The 18,802-nt window shown below is 55.5% G+C and overlaps 3 protein-coding genes across 8 annotated transcripts in view; 2 read left to right on the top strand and 1 right to left on the bottom strand.

Annotated features, from left to right (window-relative positions):
• Positions 1–75: 75 nt before the first annotated feature.
• TMEM208 (transmembrane protein 208) lies at positions 76–2,298 on the top strand. Of its 2 annotated transcripts, none has more exons than XM_027075992.2 (6): positions 76–228; positions 856–951; positions 1,415–1,474; positions 1,553–1,689; positions 1,837–1,939; positions 2,039–2,298. In XM_027075992.2, the coding sequence occupies exons 1-6, from the start codon at positions 223–225 to the stop codon at positions 2,174–2,176; spliced, it is 540 nt and encodes a 179-aa protein (XP_026931793.1). In that variant the 5' UTR covers positions 76–222; the 3' UTR covers positions 2,177–2,298. The 2 variants fall into 2 exon arrangements, with proteins under 2 accessions (XP_026931793.1, XP_014923834.1); XM_015068348.3 differs by having other exon boundaries at positions 77–228; positions 1,855–1,939.
• A 109-nt stretch (positions 2,299–2,407) lies between these two features.
• On the bottom strand, positions 2,408–18,764 carry FHOD1 (formin homology 2 domain containing 1). Of its 3 annotated transcripts, XM_015068362.3 has the most exons (24): positions 18,454–18,764; positions 10,406–10,512; positions 9,965–10,029; positions 9,600–9,667; positions 9,421–9,526; positions 9,250–9,344; positions 8,870–8,981; positions 8,685–8,779; positions 8,433–8,576; positions 8,202–8,347; positions 7,883–8,119; positions 7,725–7,748; positions 7,291–7,344; positions 6,274–6,389; positions 5,585–6,189; positions 5,089–5,244; positions 4,666–4,848; positions 4,448–4,567; positions 4,209–4,370; positions 3,607–3,797; positions 3,324–3,516; positions 3,080–3,242; positions 2,804–3,004; positions 2,408–2,730 (listed from the first exon to the last, which is right to left on the bottom strand). In XM_015068362.3, the coding sequence occupies exons 1-24, from the start codon at positions 18,652–18,654 to the stop codon at positions 2,648–2,650; spliced, it is 3,627 nt and encodes a 1,208-aa protein (XP_014923848.2). In that variant the 5' UTR covers positions 18,655–18,764; the 3' UTR covers positions 2,408–2,647. The 3 variants fall into 3 exon arrangements, with proteins under 3 accessions (XP_014923848.2, XP_014923850.2, XP_026931738.1); XM_015068364.3 differs by lacking the exons at positions 7,291–7,344; positions 7,725–7,748 and having other exon boundaries at positions 18,454–18,763; XM_027075937.1 differs by lacking the exons at positions 9,600–9,667; positions 18,454–18,764.
• SLC9A5 (solute carrier family 9 member A5) overlaps positions 8,592–18,802 on the top strand; it is a 31,477-nt gene continuing 21,266 nt past the window's right edge. The window contains exons 1-2 of one of the 3 annotated variants that reach the window (XM_053210426.1): positions 8,748–8,814; positions 13,358–13,410. Coding sequence is in view for 1 of the 3 variants with exons in the window: in XM_053210422.1 (XP_053066397.1) it covers positions 13,284–13,410 (127 nt within the window). In the remaining 2 variants the exon portion in view is untranslated. Of the gene's footprint in view, positions 8,815–8,857; positions 13,411–18,802 lie in introns of those variants that run through there. The other 2 variants (XM_053210424.1, XM_053210422.1) reach the window with 2 other exon arrangements.

Raw genomic sequence — 18,802 nt, 5'->3', positions numbered from 1 at the left:
CGCATCCCAGCCGCCACCGCCCCCGTGCAAGCCTTTCTGGGAAATGTAGTCTTACCGACTTTCGGGGGGAGGGTCTTGGGAAGGAAGTGGATCTCCCACTTCCGTCACAGTTGTGACGATTTGGGTCTGCACCGGAAGTGCCTGTGCTGCCGATGTGGTACCTTTTGACCGCGGTTTCGGTCGCTCTGCCTTGTTTTCCTTGCTGGGTGTTTGCGTCGCGCCATGGCGGTAAGGAGGGCGGGTAGGGCGGGGTTCGCAATGGCCGAACCTTCCCGGGGTCGGGAGACTGAAAACAGAGGAGGGACATCAAGGGAAGCGGGTCAGCCAGAGGGGGGCGCCGTGAGGTGGCCCTACCGTACTAGAGCTAGCGGGCAGAATGGAGCCGCCCACGACCATAGAAGTGGTCCGGGAGGGGAGTGAGCGTCAGTACCAGGCTGTCCCAGACCTGGCCGGAGATCTTAGGGGCCTGAAAGGGGGTGGGCGTCAGCCAAGATCTGGACTACTCCAGCAAAGGCCGGAAGGGCGCACCATTCAGCGCCCCTCATGAGTCCCCCTTGAAGGGGTTGTCAGCCCAAAGCTGGACCAGGGGAACCAGGACATACCAGCCTAGTGTTGGAATTTTCCAGGGTGAGCAAGAGGCGATCGTAGCTAAGGGGTGCAGCACAGATGGTGTCAGCTCTAACCAGGATGGAATGGAGGAGGGGTGGACATCTCTAGGATTGTGCTAGATTGAGCACCATGGGGATCTGGGTTAGGTGCAGGAGTAATTCTGTAGCTAATCAGAGTGGTGGGCAGGGTGAGGAGGACCCTGGCTGAGGAGGGCTCTGACAGCATCTTACCATCATCCCTCTGCAGCCCAAGGGCAAAGTGGGCACGAGAGGGAAGAAGCAGATATTTGAAGAGAACAGAGAGACTCTGAAGTTCTATTTGCGGATCATACTGGGGGCAAATGTAAGTGCCTTCCTCCTTTCTTCTGTGCCCACCCAAGGTCCCATTGTCCTCATTTCTGGGTGTGTGTGTGTGAGTGAGTGAGTGAGGGGGTGGTATGTGACAGCCATGTGTAGTTTTCCAGAAGAAAACTACAATTAAAGAAAGGAGAATGGACCCTGGCACAAAGAAAGTGCTGAGTAGTCAAAACAAAACAAAACCAAAAAAACCAAATGAGGGTTTGAGTCCCAGATGAACTTGAGCCCATTCTTCTGATCCCAAATACACAGGGCCTTCTTTCCTGGACTGACACATCAGAGGGGAGCCGGGGTACTCAGGACACAGGGAACAGACCCCTTTCCCCCACAACCCTATGAGACACAACTTGTCTCTTTCCACAGCCTGGCCTAACTTTTGGTCACAGTCTAGGGAGACCTGTGGTTTAGGGTAGGTTTTGATTCCAGCCTGACCATGTATCTGCTTACAGGCCATTTACTGTCTTGTGACCTTGGTGTTCTTCTACTCATCTGCCTCATTTTGGGCCTGGGTAAGTGTCCCCTTTCCTGGGGAGTGGGTGAGTGTGTAGGGTTAGTGGCTGGTCTTTGATACCATTCTTATTCTGCAGATGGCCCTGGGCTTTAGCCTGGCAGTATATGGGGCCAGCTACCACTCTATGAGCTCAATGGCACGGGCAGCCTTTTCTGAGGATGGGGCCCTGATGGATGGTGGAATGGACCTCAACATGGAGCAGGGCATGGCAGAGTGAGTGTCCCCCGCTGCCAGCCCAGGTGAGCGGCCCCAGGGCTGGGGTTTTGGGGCCCAGATAGCCCAAGACCCACAATTGCCCACAACTTGAAAGGGTAGAAGGGAGATGAACTGGGGCCCATCTCCTATTTTTGGCCCTTGCAGCCTCCTTTCTATTCACAGGCACCTTAAGGATGTGATTCTACTGACAGCCATCGTGCAAGTGCTCAGCTGCTTCTCCCTCTACATCTGGTCCTTCTGGCTTCTGGTGCGTGGGTTGTAGGGCTCCCAAGAAGAGACTGGGGCATCTAAACTTTCTATTCTTTCATTTCCTGCACCAGGCTTCAAGTTAACTTTTCTGTCCTAGGCTCCGGGCCGGGCCCTTTACCTTCTGTGGGTGAATGTGTTGGGCCCTTGGTTCACAGCAGACAGTGGCACCCCAGCACCAGAGCACAATGAGAAACGGCAACGCCGACAGGAGCGGCGGCAGATGAAGCGGTTATAGCCACTGACATTATGGCCACAGGCTGCACGGCCCCCATGCCAGGAGCAAGGAGGGCCTCGTCTAGGGCCCAAAAGTGGTCTAAGGTATAGGATTGTTAAATAAATGTCTCAGAATGTGGCTAATGGCTGTGTGGGTGATAATGAGGGCGAGACAGGAAGAGCCAGTCGTTTGGTATTAGCCTCCTGCTACAGACTGAGTGTGGTACCTTCAAAGAAGGAAGAGAGTCTTGGATTGGCTAGGAAAACTTTATTATACTCCATGCATTCAGGGAGCTCATACAAGTACATATACACACACAAACACACAATTGCATACAGGCACACACAGCTAATACTGCTCAAGGCACTGTCCACTGGGCACACAGTGGCCTTAGGGTTGAGAAAAGGCCCAGAATTCTGCTTTGATTCCTCCTCATTCTCTAGTCTCTTACATTGCAGGCTGAGGCCCGTCCATGTCCTAGAGGCAGTACCTTCACACCTCCAGGCCAGGACCCTTGCTCAGTCCCAGTGCCTGTACCAGGTCCTCTCCGAGCCCGCTCTTCAATGTCCGTCTCACTGCAGGAACAGAGCAGAGTTAGAGAGGGTTGATGTGGTTAAGGCGGGTAGTGGGCGTTTGGGGAATACTCACAAGACTTGCGGTTGCCACGGGACCGCTTGCGCTCCCGAGCAGCTAAGGCACGAGGACTGCTCTTGGTCACTGACTGTACCAGCAGGTCCATGATCTCATCTGAAGTGTCACTGGGTAAATTGGAGACTGGGGGTTCTTCTGGGGGTGCAGTGGAGGGCCCCATTGCTGTAGGCATGACTGGGGAGGTGCTCTGGACCATTCCTGAGAGAGGCCAGATAGAGAAGTCAGGATAAGGTGACCCCAAAGCCCATTGCCCCCAGTGGCCATAGGTCCCACCTCTGCTGCGGCGGCCATGTGTGGTGTCCTCCGGCTTGCTGGTCAGCAGACTCTTCATGCTGGCATGACTGTCAGCATCACCCCGCCCTGGCCCACTGCCCACGGCCACTGGGACAGATGGGTTGCTGGGGACTTCCCCAGCCACACCTGAGAACTTTTCTGTCTGTAGAGGGGAGAAGGGTGAGCTGGGCGCAGGGGAAGGAAACCACGGGGGTGGCAGTCCAAACCTGGAAAAGGTACCTACCTCAGTGATCATGCGGCCCCGTGTCTTGTTGCGCTCACGGTACGTGGCCCGCTTTTGCTGCTGCTGTAGCACCCGTTCCCGGCAAGTCCGATACTCCAGTGCAAACTCACGCAGCGTGTGGCAGAACTGCATGATGCGCACTTCCCGGGCTGCCTGGGCCGTGTACCCCAGGTACAACAGGAAGGCATGGAACCTAGGCAGGTTGGGGTGGGGAGGGATGGTGAGTCCTGCTTAGGGTGTGAGGGATGGTGATAGCAGTCCTGCCCTCTGCCCATGTCCCCACCTGTTGCAGACACGGCGGTGTACTACCCGCAGCATGGCAACACGGCGGCCACACTGGGCCAGGAAGTGGGTGAGGCGGGCACGTAGGGCTGGGGCCAGCTCGTGTTTGGCCAAGTTCCGTAGACTCTCCTCAGCTGCCCGGCTCCGACGCTCCAGCTGCCCCAGGTTCTCAGTCAGCTGCTCAAAGTCCACCTGGAAAGGCAGGGGGTATGCATGTTGTCCCCCCAAAGACAGGCACCACCTGAGGCTGCCTCTGTCAGGCCAGCCAGTCTGGTCCCTAGAGATACAGAGAGCCAAAAAGCCTCTGCCTGCCCTCCAAAAGCTCACAGTCTAATCCAGGAAAGAGACAAGTCCATTTGATCTAATGGGGAATGGAAAAGCTCTCTTGAGGGAAGTGGTGGCTAAATGAAGACCCAAAGACAGTAGGTGTAGCCAGGCCAATAGAGGAAAGAATGTTTCTGGCAGAGGATAACAGCCCACACAACACCTGTAGCTGAGCACACTCTGGCACAGTAGTCCGAACACGGAGAAAAAGCCAGCCCCAGAAAGCAGCACTCCGTTTTGCCATGGCTGGTCTTAATCAAGCCTCTGGCTGGTGCTAACCTTGGCACAGCGAGTCAGGGCAGGTATTTCTGAGTAGAGGTCAGAGGAATCAGGCCGGGTCTGGAGAACCAAGGAACAGAGATGGTGCAGCAGTGACTGTCGGCGCACTGTGTCCTTCACCTCTGACACCTTCTCCAGGTAGCTCAGCTCAAAGCCGCTGCTCTGAAAGGACCCCATCTGAGCCTGGGCCTAGCAGGCTCCAGAGCCCTGGCCCCCAGCCCTCATGCACTCCCACTAACCTGGGAACCGTTGAGGAAGTTGCCCACAGCCAACAGGGTGGCCAGGATACAGCGGAAGGTGGCATTTTGCACCAGCTGTTCCATGCCCACTTTCAGGTCAAATAGCGGCTCTGCGATTTCCTGGAGTGGGAGACAAAGGACTCTCAAACTATCTGGTCCTTGTGCTCACCTTGGGCTCACCAGGCCCCACTTCCTGCCACATGCCATGACCTAAGTACCCGTTCCATGCTGTCATAGTCCAGCTTGAAGGCCCAGAGTTGTAGACGTGCGGCCAGGCCCCCAATGGAGGCAAGGGTCATCAAGAAATTCTCAGCTGGACCCAGGGGTATGTCAGGATTGGCCAGCTGGGCCTCCTCAATCTTCTGCCGCTCCTCTTCCGTGGGCATCATAGTCAGCAGTTTCTGAGGATGCAACCACCACCCCACACGAAGTCCCCTCAGTGCTGGCCTCAGGCCTCAGATGTTGGTCTTGACTCATCCCTAGGTCATTTGGTCATTTGGGGTATCCCCAGGGCCTGGGGAACTGCTCTGTAGAAATGCTAAGCCCATGCCCACCATTGGGAGGGACAGGAAATGCCCACTGACCAAAGGAGAGGGCCAGACCTCGCACCTCCCTGTCACACCCTTAGCTGGTATCCCTACCTCAATGCCATCCTTGCTGACAGCAAACTCATCAAAGTTGAGCAGGGCAGCCTTAATGACATGCACAGGTGGCAGAGTGGTTAGGCCAATGTTGATAGCGTTGCTGCGCTTGGGGTCCAGCACTGTGGTCATTGTCCGGCGGCCCTCACCAGCTTTCTTTAAAGTTGGCAAGAGGGCAGTGTAAGATTGGGAAAGGGACTAGCTGGGGCAACAATCTACAAGGGCACTCTAAATAGCCCCTCTAAATAGCCAGATGGTGGGGGCACCCCACAACCAGGGATCTGGGATATGTAGGGCCTTGGGATGAGCTTAGATTCTAGTTAGGGCTAGGCTCTGCTGATTCCTTGTTGAGAAACCTCAGACAAGACTCAATGCCTTTCTTTGCCTTGGTTTCCCCATGTGGGAAATGAGTGGCTGTCCCTGGCAGTTCAGACCCTTCAGTTCTGATTCCCTCCTCTTTCCGCTGGGGTTACCTTGCAGATGAGGGTGGGTTTACCTTGGAAGGCAGCACATCTTTGGCACGGGACTCAAACAAGTGTTCCAGCCGGGCTGTGTCCACCGAGACAGGTTCCAGTGAGGCCCACAGTGTGGGGCAGGGCCCAAAGCGGCTCCCAGAGCCTTCATGACCCCCAGCCAGCTTTAGCTCCCGCCAGAAGAGTTTCACTGTCTTCCTCTTGGTGGGGAGGGCTAAACCATCGGGTGCTGAGGGAGGAAGGGGAGTGGTGGGAGGTGGAGGTGGTGGGAGTGAGCCTTTGATGGGTGGGGGAGGTGGGGGTGGAGGAGGTGGGCCACCTCCAGAGAGCACAGGCAGTGGGGGCGGTGGGGGTGGGACCCCTTTCCCAGCCTCCACAGCCTCCATGTTCAGCATGTCCTCGTCTTCATCCTCCCCCAAATCTGAGAAGTCCAGGTCTCCAATGCAGAGCTTAGGTACACGGATAGGGAATTCCTGAATGGGCTCAGCCTTGGGGCTTGGTGGGGCCAGTGGCTCCTTGGGCTCTGGCTCAAGGCTCCGCTGGGCCCGGAGCAGACTTCGGGGGGCAGGGCTCTGGGGTGTTCTGGGTGCAGGGCCTGGGTCTGGGGAGCCCCATAGTTCCCGGGTATCTAGAGAAGAGAAGCAGCTGTCAGTGTCACGCCCTCTGGAGCAATAGGGCAACATGAGTGGATTCTGCCCACCCACCTACTCACCTGGGTGTCCATCAGCCTCATCAGGCATGGCCTCAGCCAGTGTCTCTGCTCGGCCCTGGGCCAGTGCAGCCTGCTTCTCTGTTTCTGCTGCTGCCACATTCTCCAGGAACCGGGCTCTGAGGGGAGGTACTTGTCAGTGAGGGTGTCTGACACACCCCAGCCCAGGGTGGTGTACATGCCTTGCTGGGCCCCTGGGCACTGCCCCAAATTGCAGGCACACACAGACATACAGAGAACAGTCCATGCGCTGAGCAGACCCAGGACTTGCCCTCCCAAGGCAGCCCCTGTTCATTCCTCCACATCTGGGGAGGGTCACTGCCAACCCAGCCTTCCCAGGTCAACATATGGGGAGAAGTTCTACTTAACAGCTAACTTGCAACCTTGCTGCTGTTCACATTCACTGTCTGATTCTAGACCCTTAGAGCAGGGGAAGGGGATAGCTGTTCCAATGGGCACACCAGGCTGTCCCATGTCTGGTAGCTTCTGAGAGCTATGACCCATGTCTAGAAAAGGGCCTGGGAAACAAGTATTCAGCTCAAGAGTCCCATGCTTTACTGAGTGAGCTACCACAACAGGCAATTTATGTTGGAATAATGAATGTGATCCAGTGTCTATTTTTCAGCCCCTCTAGCCTTTGTTGGCCTTCAGTCCCTGCCCTTCTTCCCTCAGCCCTAGGTTGCTCCTCCACCCCTATACCACACAGCACCCTAGATCCTAGCCCCCTTCCCTATTCCTGGGCTGAGGACATGGAAGAATGGGCTCCAGATTGGGAGTCCGTATCTTCATTTCTGGTTGAAACTCGTTAAGGTTTCAACTTCACTATTAAACACTATGACCTCAGTGAACTGCTTCCCAGTGCTTGGTCCTTGGGTAACAAAGGAGGGCTATGTATGGGAGAGGATGGGCCTGAGAGTCCCCCAGCTCTGGCTGCATGAGGCACATGGAACCCCCGCTGGGGGAAGCAATGCTGAAGCCCTGAGCAAATGGCAGGCCTGGCAGGCTGGCCTCTGTACTTACTCCAGCACTGCCTGCTCAGTAGGGGACTGAGAGACAGGTGGGCTCTCAGGGGCCCTGGGTAGGGGGGATGAGAGGAAGAGATGGTAATTATGGTGCCTGCTCCACTCCAAAGCCCAGTTGCTTGTACCCACACACAGCTGGGCAGTAATATCAGGGGTTCCTTCCCAGCCCCAGTGGAAAGAGGAGGGGTGGGGGTGACAGGACATGAAGAAACTGGAAATGGAGGGGACAGACTGACATGAAGCAGGACAGGGCACAGTAAGAGACAAAGAACAAGAGAGTCAAGAGACAGTGACAGAGAAATAAAGAAGGGGGGCAAGGAGATAGATGACAAAGGGCAAAGACAGGCAGAATGCCAGAAAGAGATGAGGAGACAAGCAGGAGGAGTAAGAGGTCCAGTCAGGGCTGAACCCCACTCCCCAGCAGTCACTTACCAAACAGGAGCAGTTTGGTGAAGTCTGGAAAGAAAGAGAAAGCATGCGTTTGGGCAGAGGAGTTTGGGCAGAGGAGGCGGAGGGCCTGTGGAGGGGCTCAGTGGAGGGACAGCTGGAGAGAGGACTCTAGGGGTGGCCTCCACTATCTTCCTACTTACTTATAGATGCTCCTCTCGCTGGAGCTGTCGGCTGATGGCCCCACAGAGATGGCAGGAAAGAGGTTCACCGAGGTAAGGAGGCCAGAAGCAGGGCCCACGAGGCTGGAGTTCAAGCTTGTCGACAGGGCAGGGCCAGTGGAGTAGGTGGAGGTTACCGTTGAGGCCAGGTCTGAGGGGCTGGAGGTGGAGCCTGTCTGTGAGGCGGGGCCTGCGCGGCTAGAGACAGGGCCTGTGGGGCTGGAGGCGGGGCTTATCAACAGACAAGGCCACTGCAGGCAGATCCACACCTCCCCAAGTGCTAGGGCAAGTTCTATCTTACCCAGGCTCCGTGGAGCGCAAAGGGCAGCTCCCGCCTTCTAGAGATCGGCGGCTCCTCTTGCCCTCCTCTGAAGAGGGCTTTCTGCGTTCCCGCCTTCCACCTGCAGCGGCTTCATCGATGTCTCCATCCTCCAACCGCAGGGCATTCTAGTGGAGGTAGACCCAGATGTGAGCCGCTGGCGAACTGCACCTCCTTCTTCCCCGCCAGTTGTGCCCAGGTGACCCAGCCCACCTCATAGAGCACAAGCTGTGTGCGCAGGTCCGCATCAGTACCCGAGGTGCCCAAATGGCGCTGGACCAGGACCTCCATGCCTTGCTGCTCCAGTGCATCTGTCACATCATAGAAGGTGTCCTGGTCCGGGAGTGCTGCCAGTGTCTAGAGGGTGGGGATGGGAGGGCAAGGCTAAGGCTGGTGGAGACTGGAAGTCAGGAACCTAAGGGGCCCAGAATTGGCACCTGGTTCCCCCTATTCGGCCATACCCACCTTGTTGATGAGGGTGACTGTGTACACCAACAACTCAGGGTCAGCGCCATTCTTCTCCTCCAGGATGGACACCAGATTGGCCCAAGGAAGACAGCCTGACACAGAAAGGGGAGCAGTCATGCGGGGACAGGTAGGAGAGAGGGCTCTGAGTGGGGGTTGAGGGGGGAGAAGGAACAGTCTCTCACCTGTAGAGCTGGCCACAGAACTGACAGCATGGATAAGCAGCGGTGCATTGTTCTCAGAGTATTCCACAAACACCAGCAGCAGCTTCAGGGCTGTCTTCACCACCAAGCGGGACTAGGGGGAGGGGTCACCACATATGAGTGGGGCTTGGGCCAGACTTGTATCAGCTCCTGGTGGGGAGGGGTAAGGGCTTCTGGGGCTGGACTTAAAGAGGAGAGTCTAGGCAGAAAGACCCTGGCCCCAGAACCAGGTGTTGGAGTACGTTCTAGACTTAGACGAGCCTCAGACTCATTCAATTCCAGCCCACTTTGCAGAATAGGAGACTGAGGTCCAGAGAGAGGCAGTGGGAAAAGGGTGCATGGCTGTGTGGAGGGCCACTTACCATGCTGGCACACAGTGTGTACAGCCACTGTACAGTCTCACTGTGGGCCACCACCCCTAGCATCCCATCCACAAAAAGCATCAGCTGGCCTAGTGCTGGAGACACAGAGACAAGAAGAGGTCAGTAAGGGGTCACTGAAGGCAGGGGTCATGGGGGAGGAGTTGGACTTACCTCGGAGGATGTAGGTCTGGTAGTTGTGGTCGGCAGCAGCACCCACACGGATCAGGCAACTCAGCCCCTCTGAGTGTACAAATTCAGGCACCAGGTCCTTGTCCTCCTGGGGGCACCATGGGGAAATTTAAGCAGGGCTCAGGCTGGACACCCACCCCCAGCCCACTTCTGGGCCTCACCTGGAAGATCTGCTTTAGTGAGAAGAGGGAACGGCGGAGCTCAGGGCCACTGGAGCCATACAACTTTTCTGCAAGGGGTAGGTGGGCATGGAAACCTCAAGGGGACACAACCCCCCACCAAAGAATATTCTAGTGCCTGAGCCCCCTACCTCCTCCTCCACTCCCTGACTTTGGGCAACCCCCAATCCGGTTTAGTTGCAACATCAGCCCTGGCCCTGAAAGGAGAGGTCAGGATAGGAGTGGGAAGGGGCCACACATCCTGTCTCCCATGTGCTTTGTCCACTGTCCAGCACAGGCCTGAAAGAAACTGAGCCAGCAGCGCTGGGGAGGGGCATTCTTGGACACTAACGTCCTCATACACTCACCCAAGATGGCATTGACCCTCACGGAGAGTTGAGTACGCAGGATAAGTGTAGGCTTTCGCCCTTTGCTGGAATTAAGCAGCCTAGTCAGCAGTTTTCAGGCCATTCCTCAGGGTCCCTGCCCCCTACACCAAGGCAGCTAAACACCACCCCACATGCCACTCCTGGCCCAACTCCCTCCTCCTCAACAGGAGGGTTTGTGCAAACATAGGTATCTCAGGTATGTGGGAGATCACACACGTCCCGCCCCCCCCCCCCCCATCCCAGGCATCAGGTAACACTGGCCAGGGATTCCCCTGGCACAGTCGTGTGGGGTGGCATGGCAGGAGGTGACTCTCAGCCTAGGCTAGAGATCAGGTGTCTTGGCTGCTGACACCTGAGCCAGCCCCTGGTGGAGGCAAGGGTAGGGGCCAGCCTTGCCTTCCTGGTCCCATGAGCTCTGACCTGATCTCTTCATAGAAGCCCTCCAGCATCTCCCGCTGCTCTTCCAGAGAAAGCTCAGGGTCCAGGTAGTATCCAGAGGGAGACACTTGTAGAGCACAGTCCTCCAGCTGGGGGCAAAGGGAATAGTTGTCAGGGCTGGGAAAGAGGTGGTAGAGATATGTATGGAGACCCCATGACCTTCTACTTCCACTCAGAGAGCCAGCAGAGCGGCATACCACAGGGTGTATGCTGCAACCATGCATTCCTTCAGCAGTCATTTCTCATGGGCCTACCGTGCACGAAGCCCATCTACCTCAGGTGCCAGGCTTTCTTGCCCTTTGAATGTGCTATGTCTTCTGGCTAACACCTACCATTCTGCATGTTTCAGATTAGGTAATGCTTTTTTGGAACACTTTCCTGAACTCCTGTAGCCAGTGCTATGCAACCCGTTCCACCCCATGTGTGAGGCCTTCCATACAGCATTATAATATCCTAGACACTAGTCTCCTTCCCCACTAACCGTGAGATCTCTGGGTTCAGGCAGCATGTCTGTCTTGCCCCATGCTATATCTGCAGAGCCTAGCACAGCCCTATGGCTCACAGTAAGTGCTCACTAAACATGTTGAGCTCATGAACATGAATAAGGAAAGGGAATGGAATATGGGAGGAAGTTCCTGCCTTCAAGGAAGTTCACAGCCCTGGGGGTGATAAGCTGCATCCACAAAGCGTTCAAGCCCAGGGAGAAAGTGTTAAGAATATTGGTGCAAACCCAGCTGGAAGGAGTGTGTGTGTGTGTGTGTGTGTGGTATGTGTGTCTCCCTGAATTGAGACAGCGAGGAACAGTGAGTAATCCATAGGCTATCAGTCCCTTCAGGCCTCAGGGTCTTTGCCCTGCCCCAAGTGAGCTAGACCTCAGAGGCCTCCAAGGGGCCTGTTAAAAACCAGGTTTTAGGGTCTGACTCTATCAGTCTGTAGCAGGTCCCTGAAATCTGCATTGTATGAGGCACACATTCTATCCGTGTGTGTGCTTCCCAAGTATCTCTATCATGCCCCCGGCCCGGCTCCCCTCTACTACCACCAGGCATGACACTTGGCCTCTTGAGAAGTACCTGTAGAGAAGTCACTCCTGAGAGTCTGAGGGCAGCACTGTGCCTCTTCCAGACACTTCCCCCATAGCACAGAGCCAGTATGCAGGGCTCAGCAAAGTCCCCTTGTATTGAGTGGCCCTGCTCCTTGGGTTGCTATGGCCCAGGGAGAGCCCACCTCTGGAGAAGCAGAGTATTTTCTGGTTTCCATCTTACTGGGAAAGTCAGTCCCAACATCTGTCCCACTATTCTGTCAGCACTGCCCTGCTCTGGGCCCAGTCCAAGGACTTACAGCTGCTGTTGGTCCCCTGGGAGAAAGGGAGCCCAGCTCCTGCCCCTACCCGTTTCTGCTTTATACTCTGCTCATGTCTGAGAGACTGACCTAGCTCCTTCCTGGCAGTTCAGCCTGTGAGGCCCTTGGGTGACACCCCCTCCCCTTCCCCCACTCCCCCCACCCCCGCCTTGCCTGGGACATGGGACATAGGACAAACACTCCAGCCTGTTCTCTGTCCCACTTCCTGCCTGGCTGCCTGCCCTCCCTTGGGCGCCTTGGGCGGGCCTGGCCTCTCTCCCCTCCCTGAGAGCAGAGTCATCTTCTCCAGGGCCTAGTGGGAACAGGCCTGAGATGGGGCGGCAAGGCCCCAGGCCTGGGGTACTTTATCTTGGGCCAGCTCAGCTGAGGGCAGCCCCACATTCCTCCTGATCCCTCTTCCCACATGGTGACTCAGCAGCCTACCCACTCCACCCCCATCCAGGCATAGCTGCATCTCCTTCCACTTTGGACTAGAGGATTCTAGGACCCTAGAGAAACATATCCACACAGCCTGGCACAGCCCCAGAGAAACAAACCCCTTCAGGGATCCCCCAAATCACACATATATGGAATAGCTCATTCATGCAAACATTCGTGAACCAGGCTGATTTTAGGTGCTGAAGACATAGTGGGGAGCCCAGCTGGGGAGGGCCAGCAGCCTTACCTCAGAAAAAGGCCACAAGTGGCTGCCTGGGTTGCTCAGTTGGTTAAGTTCCAATTTGATTTCAGCTCAGGTCATGATCTCATGGTTTGTGGGATTGAGCCCCCATCAGGCTCTGCACTGACAGTGGGAAGCCTACTTGGGATTCTTTCTCTCCCCCTCTCTGTCCCTTCCCCATGCTTGTGCTATCTCTCTCAAAATAAATAAATAAACATTTAAAAAAAAAAAAAAAAAGACCACAGGGGCGCCTGGGTGGCTCAGTCGGTTAAGCGTCCGACTTTGGCTCAGGTCATGATCTCCCGGTCTGTGAGTTCGAGCCCCGCGTCTGGCTCTGTGCTGACAGCTCAGAGCCTGGAGCCTGCTTTGGATTCTGTGTCTTCCTCTCTCTCTGACCCTCCCCCGTTCATGCTCTGTCTCTCTCTGTCTCAAAAATAAATAAACGTTTAAAAAAATAAAAAAAGACCACAAATAAATATAGAAGCACAACTGCCATGAGTGCTAAGAAAGGAGAGGGGCAGAGTGCCATAAAGGTAAACACTGGAGGGTGATTATATTATACCTGGTATGTACTTCCACACCCAGGTTTACGATCTGGTGTGTGTGTGTGTGTGTGTGTGTGTGTGTGTGCACGCGCGCGCACATACACGCTCTGGAGGAGCACAAGCCCAAGAAGCACACGTACAGAAAGCTCGGATCAAGCAGGATGTCTTCCCCTCCTGCAAGCACACTTACATGCTATAATCCCAAGTAAGCAAAGAATGGCCCTCTCCTTCCAGGATACTTGCATCTATTTGGGGTAGAGTCCTGAAGGCCAAGTGCTCTATCACCCAGCCTCCTCAGATGAGCAGATTTAAACCCTTTCCCTCCATGGTGGCAGCAGTGGCCTCCCTAGCCACTTTGTCTTATTCTTCCAGGGCCCCATTTCTAGGAAGAAGTCCAGAGGTAACAGCCAGCCCAGAGCCTCCAGGTTGGTACCCCTCTCCCCTAACCTAGTTGCCTGTCCTGGGTAGAGATGGGGGGTGATAGGCTAGGATAGCAAAGAACAGAGACTTCCTGTCAGCTGGATGGTGCTTGTCCCTCACACCCCTGCCCCCTTCCTTGGGTCACCCTTCTGAGAGCCAAACCTCTGGTACTTGTTTCTCACACCCTGGGGCTGGGCCAGGCCAGAGTAAGTCTGAACCCTGGTCCCTGATGACAGCGCTTAGGGTCAGCACAGGGCCAGCATGGGCTCATATCCTTGACTCCCTCCTGGCTCTTGTCTTTCATGCTTCTCTGTGTCTTAGAGTGGAGTCCTCTCCATTCTTCCCAGGCTCAGACCCTCCCTTCAGCATCCAGCCCACTTTTTCTTGGTTCTCTGGGCTCAAGCTTTTCTGGCAGCCAAAACCAACTTGTTACATATGATTTTAAATGCAGGGCCAAACTGAGGAGACCATGGTGTCTACTCCCCAGTATTTTTCATAACTGCAAATCAGTCAAGAATGGTCACGCCAGGGGCAGGGAAAGAAGATGGAGAAGAGGGCAGAATTATATGCTGAAGGACTCCTATTTTAGGAAATGATTTGGTTGCTTTTTTCTTCTGCTTTCCTATAAACACAAGACCCTTGGGGCACCTGGCTGGCTCAATCGGAGGAACTCTAGATTTCAGGGTCATGATTTGAGCCCCATGTTGGGTATAGAGATCGCTTAAATAATAACTAACAAAATAAATAAATAAATAAATTTTAAACACGAGAGAGACCCTGTGCTCTAACAACCCTCCTTCTCCTGTTATCTTGGGTTTCCAATTAGACCATGACTTCCTAGATGAGACACTATGGATGGGCCTTGAGGAGGGAAATCCATATTAGTTATGCCTCCTCTGTGTCACATACCAGCTTGCCTAGTTGTTTGAATCTCCCGATAATCCTTTTTTTAATGTTTATTTATTTATTTTGAGAGAGAGGGAGTGCACGTGTGCACATGTGTGAGCACAAGCACACGCAGGGGAGTGGCAGAGAGGAGAGGGAGAATCCTAAGTAGGCTCCACTGTCAGCACAGAGCCTGACACAGGGCTAGATCAGGAATTGTGAGATCATGACCTGAGCCAAATCAAGAGGCAGATGCCTGGGACACCTGGGTGGCTCAGTCAGGTAAGCATTGACTTCAGCTCAGGTCATGATCTCATGATTTGTGAATTCAAGACCCATGTCAGGCTCTGAGCTAGCTCAGAGCCTGGAGCCTGCTTCAAACTGTGTCTCCCTCTCTCTCTGCCCCTCCCCTGCTCATGCTCTGTCTCTGTGTGTGTGTCTCTTTCTCTCAAAAATAAATAAACACTTAGGAAAAAAAAAGAGTTGGGTGCTTAACTGACTAAGCAATCCAGGTGTCCCAGACAATTTTTTTTTTTAACTTTTATTTACTTAAGTAATCTCTGCACTCACCATGGGGCTCCAATTCATGACCCTGAGATCAAGAGTCACATGCTCTTCCAACTGAGCCAGCCAAGCCCCCTTCTCCTGATAATCCTTTTATAGGTGAGGAAACCAAAGCTCAGAACCTCAGTGAATATGCCCTAGGCTGCACAACCAGGATTGGAACCAGGGCTGAGGCTAGATCTTGAATGGATGGACTTTGGAAGTACTCCAGGAAACCCTGGAGGGGAGGTGGAGGGAGGGTTGGAGCCTGTAGTGTTGTCAAGGGCGAAAGACCACCCCTCAGCTTTCTGGACTCTGCAAATACCCCAAACTGGTCCTCAAATTTGTAGCAAGCAAAGGAACACCAGTGAACACACACACATCATACACACCAAGGTAACAGTGCCTAAATCTGCAAGGATCTAAGTCCTGAGGTTGCTCACCAGGCTGCAGCCCAGGCTCCCTACCCCAGAATGACCAGTAAATTGGACATGGTGGTCCCAGGAAAAGCTGGAAGAAGGCCATGATCCATGCCCACATCCCAATCTTCTAGTATCCCCCAAAGACCTCCATATCAGGAGAATAAATGGCTGAATTCATCACCAGAGCACCTCATCTTACCCTTAAGAATCCTCTGGGACCCCTCCAGTTGGTCCCTGTCCAAGCAGGTCAGGTTCACACTTTAGCCCCCTTGCAACAACTGCTCCTGAGGGGTAAACTGGGGCTGGAGTAGGGACGGTGCAAGGTCAGGAAATATTCCAGGACAGTGCCACCCCTGTCCTTCTCTAATGTTTAGCCACAGCTGGGGAAACAGAGTTACTGATGACAGAAAGTTTTCTAGGGTTATCCCTGCTGCTAGAAGTAGGGGGCTCCTCTGGCCTTTGCATCAGGGACCGAGCAGCATTTGGGTCTCTCTGCCCAGAGTCCACAGAGAAGTCAGTGCTATCTCAGATGTGGCAGGGTTTATAGGTGTCCTAGAGGGGCTCCTGAGGCATTGCCCAGAAGAGCAAAAGGTAGCAGAACTCTGGGTAAAGAGATAAAATGCAGGGCCAGAGGGCCAGGTCTCCTCTGGGCAGAAGCAGGTCCCTGGACTGGGAGAGGCTTGCAAGAGAGGGAAGACAGATACTTCTAAATTCCCCTGGGGACACCAGGCATGGCCCAAGGCATTGCCAGGACCCTCTCCACCCCCTTCCACTGGCCCCCTTCCCAAGGCCAGGAGATGAGTCAGAGGCTGTGGCTAGGAGCTTCCTCCTAGACTAGGAGGAAATGAGCAAGGCCTTCTCAGATCTGAAAGCTCTAAACAGTTTAAAAAGGAAGCCCCCAGGGGAACTCTAGTGGCTGGGCCCAGCCCAATGGGGTGCATGGGGTGGAGCCCCAGAGAGAAAGTGGGCTGGGCCTTTGTGCTTTCCCAGGGTCTGCAGGGATGACAGTCAGTGCCCAGAATGGGAGGGTAGATGTCCACTTGGCTGTGTCCTGTTCCCCTACTAGACAAATGTACAGAGGATAAAGCATTGAGTAAGTAGAGACCCCCTCCCTCTTATTTCTGCTCTCAGCCTAGAATGGGAATGCCTGGGTTTCTGGGCCACCTTTCCTCTCTATAGGGCTATCTAGGCAGGTTTGAGTCGTGTCTGTGCCCCTGGGGCACACCCTTATAGGACTCGGGGAGGAACCAGCTGTTGACATTTCCTGCAAGGAGGAGCCCTGCTCCCCTTCTCTCAGTTCTCTGATATTCCTCCCCCTACCCTATTCTCAGCCCTTCTTCCTTCAGCCTTCTATTCTGGGGCTGTGGTCACAGTTTATATTTGGGATGAACACATCACAGTGTATCTGACCATTCCTGGCAGAACTGCCAGCCCCAGGAAGTCCTGGCTACAGGCACAGTAGTAACCCAGTGTGCCCACCAGCATATCCTGCCTGTGTCCTCAGGTACACCAAGTGAAATATCCTAAAAGTGAGGAGCCCAGGAATGTCTACGCTGGGGGGTACTTAACACATTCTCAATCTGAGCTCAGTGGTGTCCTTAGCTAGGGAGCACAGAACAGAGGGCAGAACACCTGGTGCAGTAGGGAGATGGGTCCCTAAATGAGAGGAAGAAGCAAGGGGTGGTTTCTTCCTGTCCCTGACCTCCTAAATCTGCCCCTAATTGGGAAGAGGCGTTTTAGGGCTAAGTCCTGCCCTAGAGTAGCAGTAGAAGGAATACTATGTTCTCTGTAATGCTCCAGGCTTATTTCAGCACCTTATTTCAAGAGTTTCATGAGCCTGAAGGCAGGAATCTGGCCTCAGTTTAGCAGCCCTCTCTCTCCAGTGCCTATCCTGAATTGAAAGTGGCCTCGGGCTGGATGTGCTTCTTCCAGGCGCACCTCAGTTTCCCCCTTTGAACAGGGCAGCACAAAAAGGGTTGCATCAAAATTCTAAAGTGGGCAGTGTACTGCAACCTTCAAGCCGTGGCCTTGAAGCTCGGGCTCTGCCCGGACACGGGCCGCTCCCCGGGGCCAATAATCTCACCAACTCTCCCGCCCGCGCTCAGAGGCGGGGCGGGCCTGCAGAGCAAGGAATGCAGGCTGGGGGCCCGGCGCCCGGGGCACATTCCAGGGGAGACCCCGGGCCCAGGGGGCAAGTTTGCGCAATTCGCCCCCCAGCTAAGGCTGAGAGCAAGGGAGGGCACCCCCACCACCTCCCTCTCCTTTTTCTCGCCACTCGGTGAGGACTGGCCGCGGGGAACCCTGGGGGGTGGTAGCGCACCTCCCAGAGTCCTGGCCCGGAAACCCAGAGCGCCGGAAAGGGCTGCCTGCGGGGGGCTGAGCTCAGGGAGCCGGAGGGGAGGTAGGGCCAACCATCTGGAAAAGGGCCTCTCCCAGCACTGTGCGCTAGTCGGCTCTGGTACGCAGGCAAACTAGGGCAGGCCGGCGGTTTAAAATTAGCCGGGCTCGCCCCCTCCCTTCTAGCCGTGGGCTGGTGGAGGCTGGAGTACGGGATGGTGGGGGCCGTGACTCAAAGGGCTTTTCCACCAGTGCAGCCACTGGCTCTCTGCGTGTCCCGGGCCAGGTCGCTTCCCGGGGACACCCCTCACCCCGTGAAGTCTCTCTTCTACTCTCACTCCCTACCCAGGCCCCCACCTACAGGGGCAACGCTCTATGGGGCAGGACCCAATCCAGCCAACAGAAACCGCTCGAAGCTTTTGCCACCCCCAGTGGCCCGCCCCGGTCCGCCCCTCCTCCTGGTCCCGCCCCACCTCACCTGAAGCAGGTGGAAGCTGGTCCTTCCCCAGCTCCGAACTCCTTGTCCGCTACCACCCAAACATCTACCGTCACCTTATCCAGATCGGTTACCCAAGCAGACAGGCAGCGAATGGACCCCGAACACCTCCCCAGATGGGCCTCACTTTGAGGGGGCAGCCAAAGTGGCGCAGACAACAAGCTCCCACCTCCCTTCTTGAGCTTCCCTCAACTTGAGAGGCGTCCCGCGAAAGCGAGGCAGCTTGGACCGTAGGTCCCCAGCCCAAGACTTTCCCGCAGGAACGCACCCACTCCCGCCTCTCCCCGAGGGGTACCTCCCAAAGGCTTTCATGGCGCCGACCATGAACCTTTGATCGCCCCCAACCTTTCTTTAGGCCCCCTCACCTTCAGCGGCGCCGCCAACAGGCGATGCAGCGCGGGTATCTGCGCACTCAGGGGCAGCGCCCCGTCCAGGCTACAGGTGGGGGCTCGGCGCGGCTCCGGGAAGTTGGCACATGCGAAGGGGTCGGTGTCCTCCAAGTACTGCACCCGCACGGTCACCGCTGATACCGGGTCCCCATCTCCGCGGTCTTCCTCGCCCGCCATGGTTCTGTCAGGGGCTCGCGCCGCGCGCCTCCGGGAGGATCCCGGCTACGCCGCGGCGTCTACTCCACTAGCTCGGCTGTCTGGGCCGGGCCGGACCGGACGCTGCTGAGGGGAGGAGCCAGACGGAGGCGGGGCCGAGGAAGGAGGT

The sequence above is a fragment of the Acinonyx jubatus genome, chromosome E2, assembly GCF_027475565.1.
Source record: "Acinonyx jubatus isolate Ajub_Pintada_27869175 chromosome E2, VMU_Ajub_asm_v1.0, whole genome shotgun sequence".
Taxonomy (NCBI): Eukaryota; Metazoa; Chordata; class Mammalia; order Carnivora; family Felidae; genus Acinonyx; species Acinonyx jubatus.
Note: the sequence above shows the minus strand (reverse complement) of the source record. Positions and strands in the feature narration are given on the sequence as shown.

What these genes read in the sequence shown, in the direction of transcription:
- TMEM208 (XM_027075992.2), top strand. An exon ending in CTGCCTCATTTTGGGCCTGG is followed by an intron (nt 1,475 to 1,552) that starts GTAAGTGTCCCC and finishes CTTATTCTGCAG; the next exon opens with ATGGCCCTGGGCTTTAGCCT. An exon ending in ATGGAGCAGGGCATGGCAGA is followed by an intron (nt 1,690 to 1,836) that starts GTGAGTGTCCCC and finishes TGGCCCTTGCAG; the next exon opens with CCTCCTTTCTATTCACAGGC.
- FHOD1 (XM_015068362.3), bottom strand. Translation starts at nt 18,654, where the DNA reads ATGGCGGGCGAGGAAGACCGCGGAGATGGGGACCCGGTATCAGCGGTG. An exon ending in TTGCGCTCCACGGAGCCTGG is followed by an intron (nt 8,120 to 8,201) that starts GTAAGATAGAAC and finishes CCCCGCCTCCAG; the next exon opens with CCCCACAGGCCCTGTCTCTA. An exon ending in CCCTGACTCGCTGTGCCAAG is followed by an intron (nt 3,798 to 4,208) that starts GTTAGCACCAGC and finishes CTGCCTTTCCAG; the next exon opens with GTGGACTTTGAGCAGCTGAC.